The sequence below is a fragment of the Podarcis vaucheri genome (genome assembly GCF_965113315.1).
Source record: "Podarcis vaucheri genome assembly, chromosome: 16".
Lineage (NCBI taxonomy): Eukaryota > Metazoa > Chordata > Lepidosauria > Squamata > Lacertidae > Podarcis > Podarcis vaucheri.
The window spans coordinates 34,580,206-34,589,531 of record NC_138754.1 but is presented as its reverse complement, the minus strand read 5'-3'; the positions used below and the strand labels follow the sequence as shown (position 1 = coordinate 34,589,531).

At 49.1% G+C, this 9,326-nt stretch overlaps 1 protein-coding gene across 2 annotated transcripts in view; it reads left to right on the top strand.

Moving 5' to 3' along the window:
- Positions 1–226: 226 nt before the first annotated feature.
- NOC4L (nucleolar complex associated 4 homolog) overlaps positions 227–9,326 on the top strand; it is a 30,875-nt gene continuing 21,775 nt past the window's right edge. The window contains exons 1-5 of one of the 2 annotated variants that reach the window (XM_082203334.1): positions 227–413; positions 1,616–1,736; positions 2,813–2,919; positions 3,826–3,927; positions 7,802–7,951. In XM_082203334.1, coding sequence (XP_082059460.1) covers positions 285–413; positions 1,616–1,736; positions 2,813–2,919; positions 3,826–3,927; positions 7,802–7,951 — 609 coding nt within the window. In that variant the 5' untranslated portion in view covers positions 227–284. The remainder of the gene's footprint in view (positions 414–1,615; positions 1,737–2,812; positions 2,920–3,825; positions 3,928–7,801; positions 7,952–9,326) is intronic. The other variant, XM_082203335.1, reaches the window with a different exon arrangement.

Genomic DNA, 9,326 nt, shown 5'->3' with positions numbered 1-9,326 from the left:
CGCGCCTTGGCTGGGGCGCTTCGCTGCGCATTGCGCTTGCATCTAACGGAGCCTCGTGCGGCTTCCTCGCGAGGAAGGAAAGAAAAGCAACATAAGGAATCACACTGCCAGGACTGGCGGTCGCTGCTGCTGCTGCTGCCGCTGATCCGGAGCGGAGGCGGAGCCGAGCGGAGTCTCTTCCCGCCCCGGGGGCGGAGGAGGAGGATCGGCTCTGGAAGGCGGCGCCTGGCCGGGTTTCCTTCCGCGCACGTGGGCGCCCGGGCCCCGGAGTTGAGCAGAGAGCCATGGCGGGTCGTGGGACCGGAGGGAAAGGCGCCGCCGACGCCGAAGCCGCGCTGGGGACCTGCCTGGAAGCGGTGCTGGGCAGCCGGAGCAGCGCCAACCGCGTCTTCGAGATCCTGGAGCTGCTGCAGGTGAGCGAGGCGCACGGGCGCCCCGGCACCTCTTTCTTTTTTGGGGTGGTGGTGGGGAAATCCCAGGAGCCGCATGACCCGAACCAAAGAGGATGGAGAGGAGGAGCCATGTCCAGGAAGGGCAGTTGCCTCTGGCCACGAGGGGACACCAGTCTCAGTGCTTCCCATGCTTGGGTAGATGGATGGATAGATGGATGGATGCTGGGTTTAACTCAAAGGAGAAGCCCCACTGGGTTCGCAGGTGCTTACTCCCTGGCAAGTGTGGTTCACATTGCAGCCTTGGGCTGGTGACACTCTCTCTCTCTCTCTCTCTCTCACACACACACACACACACACACACACGGACACACACACACACGCAGGCAGGCAGGCAGGCAGGCACACATACAGTCCAAGCCAGCACCTCCCATAGTTCACCAGTGCCAGATTTGTGTGTAAGCTAAACAAGCTATAGCTTAAAGGTAAAGGTAAAGGGACCCCTGACCTTTAGGTCCAGTTGTGGCCGACTCTGGGGTTGCGGCGCTCATCTCGCTTTACTGGCCGAGGGAGCCGGCGTACAGCTTCCGGGTCATGTGGCCACCATGACTAAGCCGCTTCTGGTGAACCAGAACAGAAACGCCATTTACCTTCCCGCTGGAGTGGTACCTATTTATCTACTTGCACTTTTACGTGATTTCGAACTGCTAGGTTGGCAGGAGCAGGGACCGAGCAATGGGAGCTCACCCCGTCACGGGGATTCAAACCGTCAACCTTCTGATCAGCAAGCCCTAGGCTCTGTGGTTTAACCCACAGCGCCACCCGCGTCCCTTGTTAGCTATAGCTTAGGGCCCCACTTTCTTGGCTTCCGTTTCCCACACTTTCCAAGCATGGAATGTAAACACAGACATGTGATATAACAATCACACATCTAGCAATGGGAGAGAATGAAAATACTGACAAACCATTCATTATTCCATTATTGCGTTCATCAAAACTTATTTACACTGTTGAATTTATCTTAATGCTGCCAGTGTTTTCAGCTGTACACAATTATTTCCCATATATTCAATAAACGTTTTCTAAATAAACATTTTCTAAACTTCTCTATATGTATGTTCTTCTTGTGTTGTTATTCTATATGTTAAGTCTGCAATCTGAGCATATTCTTCTTTGGTTGGGACCTTGCTGGTTTTCCATTTTTCCTCCTTCCCATTTCCATACAGGATGAGCAGAAGGAGATTGTCTTGTGTGCCATCCGGACCTGCAGCCGCCTCTTTGGGTCTTTGCTTGAACGGGGAGAGCTCTTTGTTGGGAACCTGCCTCTGGAAGAGCCATCTCTGCAAGGTGAGGATGAATATTGTGCAGGAAACTGGTCTAGGGGGGAAATTGTGATGGGCACCACTGGTATTTATTTATGTATTGCTTGCCTGCCATTCACCCTAAGGTCCTAGGGCTAGGTCACATCATTAAAACATAACATTTAAACCAGTTTAAAACAACTCTGTGGTTGAGCCACAACCAGCTGAAGACCAGTGACTCCTCCTATTTCTGATATACAGGTGTAGCTGCCAATACAGTGGTACCTTAGTTCTCAAACTTAATCTGTTCCGGAAGTCCTTTCCAAAACCAAGGTGCGCTTTCCCATAGAAAGCAATGCAAAATGGATTAATCCGTTCCAGACTTTTAAAGACAACCCCTAAAACAGCAATTTAACATGAATTTTACTTTCTAAGGAGACCATAAAATGAAAGCAATAAACAATGTACTGCAGTAGCTGAACTGGGTTCCACACAGTCACCAAAAAAAGAGCTGCAAACAGAAAAACCCAAAATAAATAGCAAAAACAGACAGACCTCAGCGTAACACTCAGAACAGAAGCACTCAAAACGGAGCACATTCGGCTTCTGGAAAAAGTTCGCAAACTGAAACACTTACTTCTGGGTTTGCAGTGTTTGGGTTCCAAGTTGTTTGAGTACCAAGGTGTTTGAGAACCAAGGTACCACTGTATTTATGCAGTCAACACAGCTCTATCTGAAATGGATATTGAATAACAGTGTCCATGAGTTTAAAAAAAACCATGTATAATTAAAGGACTCTCAGACTTATCTAATGTACAGTGAAATAGGTGGAGCACTCTTTCCCTGGGAGAAACACTCAGAAATAAAAAATAAAAATAAAAAACCCAAACAAATTCCTAACAAGAGAGGTCATCCATAGAATAAGGTTGTTGAACTTGAAAATCCTGACAAAAATCTGTTTGCTCATTTGTTTTTTTCTTTCTTTCTTGACTATAACCTGAACTTGGTTGACCGATAAACATTTGATTGACAAAACCCCCGTTTGTCATTCCCATCTGCCTTCTCTCTTTTCTCCATTCCTACTGTGCCCACATCCCCATTTTCTCATCTCGCCCCCTGCAGAGAGTTACAGTGCAGAAGACAAGTACAAAATTTGGATGAGGCATCGATACAACAGTTGCGTACATTGTTTGGGGGAACTGATGGGCCATGAGTCTTTCCAAGTCCAGGTGAGTTTTGCTGGGGTGATGAGTTTGGCTACATGACTTTGCTGTCAGGGAGAAAGGCGGGGTATAAATAAATGTATAGGCAGCCCCGTTTACGCAAGTTTATAGCTTTGTAAACAAGCATTTTGGTTTCCCTGCGAATGTCCCAGTCCTCAAACACTCTGCACTTCAATCAGGAGAAAGCCGCACTCGCAGAGCTCAGGCAATGCTGGATTTCAGCATTAATGTTGGCCCTTGTGGAAAGATAACTGCTAAGAGGAAGGTACACTTGGCAAATCCACACCGTGATCGGCTCCTGCCTGGAAACCAATGTCCTCACTGTGGAAGGATGTGTGGATCCAGAATTGGCCTCCACAGTCACTTACGGACTCATTGTTAAAACCGTGTTTATGGAAGACAATCTTACTTGGCTATGAGTGATCGCCAAAGAAGAAGAAGAAGCAAGTTTAATATGTGCACAACCGTGTATATGCTCATCGCTCCAAACCTGGAAGAGACTTGGAAATGTCATAAAGGCGTCACTGGAAAGGGTGGAGTGGGGTATTTGCAGGCTTTTTCAATGGGTTTCAATTATACACAATTTCACTGGTGCGTGCAGTGCCTTGGAATATAGCCCCTGCGTAAACGGGGGGCTGCTTGTAATAAAAATAATAATAAAATAATAATTTATTATTTATACCCCACCCATCTGGCTGGGTTTCCCTAGCCACTCTGAGCGGCTTCCAACTGAATATTAAAAACAATACAGTGTCAAGAATGCTTGGGGAGGAGGCCGGGCAGAATGACCATCACGACTTAAGACTGTGGCTGCATTCGCACGTGCATTGCATTAGTTTAACTGATTATAAGGCTAGCTCTTCTGTCCTGTTTCCTGATGTTCTCTTTCCCTCTCCCCCTGTTTATTTAAAGGAATCTGCCCTCTGCACCCTGATGAAATTTGTTGAATTGGAAGCCAAGCACCCTCTGGTCAAAAACGAGTGGCGGTTTAACTTCCCGCGAGAACTTTTGAAAGTAAGTCGCACTTTTGATACCATCGACCATGACATCCTTCTAGATTGTCCAGGAGAGCTGGGGGCTCTGTTAGCAGCGGTTCCGCTCCTTCCTCCTGGGCCGTGTCCAGAAAGTGGCGGTGGGGGGATGAGTGTTCAGACCCCTGGGCTCTCACTTGTGGGGTGCCTCAGGGCTCCATCCTCTCCCCCATGCTTTTTAACATCTACATGAAGCCGCTGGGAGAGATTATCACGGGGTTTGGGCTGGGTGTTCACCAGTATGCGGATGTTACCCAGCTCTGCCTCTCTTTTAAATCAGAACTGCTCAAGGTGGTGAATGTCCTGTGAGGGTGGTTGGAGGTGTTTGGAGGATGGATGGTGGTTAACAGATTGAGGTTGAATCCAGACAAGATTGTTTCTTGGGGGGATGGGGTGGGCAGGTGTGGGGGACTCCCTGGTCATGACTGGGGTAACTGTGCCCCTGAAAGACCAGGTGCACAGCCTGGGAGTCATTTTGGACTCACAGCTCCCTTTTTGCCATCACTTATTCCCTCTTCGTCTCTGAAGATTTGTTTATGGTCCAATTTGGGATTAACATAAAGTATTCCCCCCTTTTTTCTTCTTCTTCAAGCATATGAATTCCTGTCCTAATCCTTTATTTAACAATCATCTTCTGTGTTGTCTCTTTATACAGGTTGCTTGGTAGCAAATAACAGCTAGTTTTTGTCTCGCCAAAATATGTGTTATCCTAATTCGTCAGTTTTTATTGTTCAAACCATTAACATTCAAAGAGAGCGATTTTAAATCCATCATTGATTCTTTTTATACAACTTAAAGTCATTTAAAAAATTTGTAATGACCTTATTTGCTATCTTCTTCCTCCCGCTGTTCCATCTGCTTATCATAGAATCATAGAATCATAGAGTTGGAAGAGACCACAAGGGCCATCAAGTCCAACCCCCTGCCAAGCAGGAAACACCATCAGAGCACTCCTGACATATGGTTGTCAAGCCTCTGCTTAAAGATCTCCAAAGAAGGAGACTCCACCACACTCCTTGGCAGCAAATTCCACTGTCGGACAGCTCTTACTGTCAGGAAGTTCTTCCTAATGTTTAGGTGGAATCTTCTTCCTTGTAGTTTGGATCCATTGCTCCGTGTCCGCTTCTCTGGAACAGCAGAAAACAACCTTTCTCCCTCCTCTATGTGACATCCTTTTATATATTTGAACATGGCTATCATATCACCCCTTAACCTCCTCTTCTCCAGGCTAAACATGCCCAGCTCCCTTAGCCGTTCCTCATAAGGCATCGTTTCCAGGCCTTTGACCATTTTGGTTGCCCTCCTCTGGACACGTTCCAGTTTGTCAGTGTCCTTCTTGAACTGTGGTGCCCAGAACTGGACACAGTACTCCAGGTCAGTGGCGTAGCGTGGGTTGTCAGCACCCGGGGCAAGGCAAGTAATTTGCGCCCCCTAACCCGTGGATTTTAGCACTCGAGTGCGAGCGCGCCCCCCAGATGTTGCGCCCTCCCCCCTGCACCCCCCCACGCTACGCCACTGGGGCTGGGGGCGAGCGAAGGAGCCAAGGACTCCCCCCCCCAAAGGCTCAGCAGGAATTTATTAAATTTATTATTTGCGGAGCCCCCGCGGGCTGAGGCAGCCGAAGCCCCCTCCCCTCAGGCGCCTCCCCGCCCCCTCCTCTCCGAGAGCTGTAGGTGGAGCTCCAGATCCGGGCTTGGCGAGCGCCTCTCCTCCTCCCGGCCGGGTCCGGGGGCTTCCAGCCGTGCTCCGTCCTCGCCCCCCCCGCGGCTGAGACTTGCGCTGAGAGCCGGAGCCAGCGGCGCCCCCTTCTGCCGGGAGACCCTCGCCCGCCCGCCGGCTTCCTCTCGGAGGGTTTTGGGGAGCGCAGGGCGCGGCGAGGCCCCTCAGAGCTCTCCTCCCTCCCAGTCGGCAGAAGCAGCCGCCGCCTGTGGCTGGGCTGAGGGGATGGCGGCGGCGGCGGGGTGCAGAGGTTGCCCGTGCCCGGCCAGGCGTCGGTGGCGGCGGCGGCGCTGCTGCAGCGGCTGCTCCTACTGCGAGCAGTGAGTGGAGCGCAGCTGCAGCGGCGGCGGGGGGTGCGCGCGCTAGGGCGCAAGGCTGGCGGTGGCAGCGGGGAGCCCAGCGGAGGAAGGAACTTGTCCCTTCCCTCTGGACTCGGGCCCCCCCAGATGTTGCGCCCGGTGCGGCCGGCACCCCTGGCACCCCCCACGCTACGCCACTGTTCCACGTGAGGTCTAACCAGAGCAGAATACAGTGGCACTATTACTTCCCTTGATCTAGATGCTATACTCCTATTTATGCAGCCCAGAATTGCATTGGCTTTTTTAGCTGCTGTGTCACACTGTTGCCTCATGTCAAGTTTGTGGTCAACCAAGACTCCTAGATCCTTTTCACATGTACTGCTCTCAAGCCAGGTGTCACCCATCTTGTATTTGTGCCTCTCATTTTTTTTGCCCAAGTGCAATACTTTACATTTCTCCCTGTTAAAATTCATCTTGTTTGTTTTGGCCCAGTTCTCTAATGTGTCAAGGTCGTTTTGAAGTGTGATCCTGTCCTCTGGGGTGTTAGCCACCCCTCCCAGTTTGGTGTCATCTGCAAATTTGATCAGGATGCCCTTGAGTCCATCATCCAAGTCGTTGATAAAGATGTTGAATAAGACCGGGCCCAAGACAGAACCCTGTGGCACCCCACTAGTCACTCTTCTCATAGTTCCTTTTTGTATTTCCTCCAAAATGCTTCTGCTTTTATTGGCTAAACACATCTTTGCTTTATATGTAAAAGAAAGTCCTTCTGGATATTCCCTTCTCACACATCATACTTTGTCCTCTATTGGCCTGTTTTAGGGTTCTTCCCTCTTGGCGTATTTTGTTCCCTTAAGCATCCTTTTATCACCCTCTTTTTTGAGGGAGCTTAAGGATTGGCACTAAGAAACAAGTATGTTGTTTGTGTATCGCAAGCCAGCTCACACGTGGCTATCCAGATGTTGCAGAACCCCTAACATCCATAAGTTCTGACCATAAAGGTAAAGGTAAAGGGACACCTGACCTTTAGGTCCAGTCGTGGCCGACTCTGGGGTTGCGATGCTCATCTCGCTTTATTGGCCGAGGGAGCCGGTGTACAGCTTCCGGGTCATGTGGCCAGCATGACTAAGCCGCTTCTGGCGAACCAGAGCAGCGCACGGAAACACAATTTACCTTCCTGCCAGAGTGGTACCTATTTATCTACTTGCACTTTGACGTGCTTTCGAACTGCTAGGTTGGCAGGAGCAGGGACCGAACAACGGGAGCTCACCCCGTCGCGGGGATTCGAACTGCCGACCTTCTGATCGGCAGATCCTAGGCTCTGTGGTTTAACCCACAGCGCCACCCGCGTCCCTCCCAGTTCTGACCATAGCTGTCAACTTTCCCCCCTTTTTAAGGGAAATTCTCTTATTCCAAATAGGATTTCTTGCAAGAAAAGGGAAAAGTTGACAGCTATGGTTCTGACCATTATCCATGCTGCCTGGGAATGATGGGAGCTGGACTCCATCAACATTGTTGGACAGCCACACGTTTTGTGGCATAGCTAAAGGTCCATTTGGGTTAGCATTTTTGTTCCGGCTAACCAAATGGTCTTGGAGGTATGCAAGCATCTAGGAAGGCCTTGCTTTGCTTGGTTGCTTGTTTTCATAGTACATGGCATTCAGAGATACACTGTCTCTGAAAATGGAGGTTCTGTTTGAGTAAGAAACTGCATCTCAGTGAAATGGGGGGAGTGTTGAGTGAAAAGGGATGGGTAGTATGATGGTTCAGCTGATCTTGCCTGCTGATCTCCTGGCTTCCTTTCCTTGCATTTTTCTTTTAAAAATTATTTTTTGCTAGGTGGTTGTGGACGGCTTAATCCCGGTGGAAGATAATTCTTCGCTCTTGATTTCTCGCTTCCAAGAATACTTGGAACATGACGATGTCCGGTTCTTTGTGATGAAGTCAGTGGCTGAAAACGTGGGTGGCGTCATGCAGAAGACCAAAAAGGTACTGGAAAATGTCAGCCGGCTTCAATGAAGAAGCTGAGCCCAGGGTGGAGCCTTGTAAATGACGAGGCATGTCCATATAGATAGATGAACAGGTGGTGCTCATCAGATACAGTGGTGCCTCGCAAGACGAAAAGAATCCGTTCTGTGATTCTCTTCGTCTAGCGGTATTTTTGTCTTGCGAAGCAAGCCCATTGACGGATTAGCGGCTTTTAGCGGCTTATCGGCTTATCTGATCAGCTGATAAACGGCTTAGCGGCTTAGAAAAGGGGGGGGGGAGGAAAAAAAACCCCGCAGGAACTCGCAAGACATTTTCGTTTTGCGAAGCAAGCCCATAGGAGATTCGTTTTGCGAAGCACCTCCAAAACGGAAAACTCTTTCGTCTAGCGAGTTTTCCATCTTGCGAGGCATTCGTTTTGCGGGGCACCACTGTAAGGGTCAGTCTCCAAAGTCTGCAATCTCCAGGAGCAGAGAAGAATATAATAACAATAACAATAACAATAACAATAACAATAACAATAATAATAATAATTTATTTATACCCCACCCATCTGGCTGGGCTTCCCCAGCCACTCTGGGCGGCTTCCAACAAAATATTAAAATACCGTAATACAGCAAACGTTAATAGCTTCCCTAAACAGGGCTGCCTTCAGATGTCTTCTAAAAGTCTGGTAGTTGTTCTTCTCTTTGACATCTGGTGGGAGGGCGTTCCACAGGGCGGGTGCCACTACCGAGAAGGCCCTCTGCCTAGTTCCCTGTAACTTGGCTTCTCGCAGTGAGGGAACCGCCAGAAGGCCCTCAGAGCTGGACCTCATTGTCCGGGTAGAACAACATTATTATTAGTAGTAGTATTAGTAGTAGTACCCTGCCCATCTGACTGGGTTGCCCCAGTCTCTGAGCGACTTTCAACATACCGTATTTTTTGCTCTATAACACGCTCCAGACCATAACATGCACGTAGTTTTTAGAGGAGGAAAACAAGAAAAAAAATATTCTAAACGAAATAGTGGATATATGATTTTTGTGGTTCATGCTGTGGCCACAGACATGTAATCTGACAGTGAGTTTGAAGTAGCCCAATGCAAAAATCCTGAGGATCCATGTGGATCCATGCTTTGTAACCACGGAGGAGGGAAGGAAGGGGAACCATGGATCCTCTGCTCACGACTGCAGCAGATCCCCCCCGCCACCCGCAGGCATTCGCTCCATAACACACACAGACATTTCCCCTTACTTTCTAGGAGGAAAAAAGTGAGTGCTTGGTGCAAAAAATACGGTATATAAAAACATAATAAAGCATTAAACATTTAAAACTTCCAGATAAAGGGCTGCCTTCAGATGTCTCCCAATCCTTTTTTTTTTTTTACTTCTTTCTT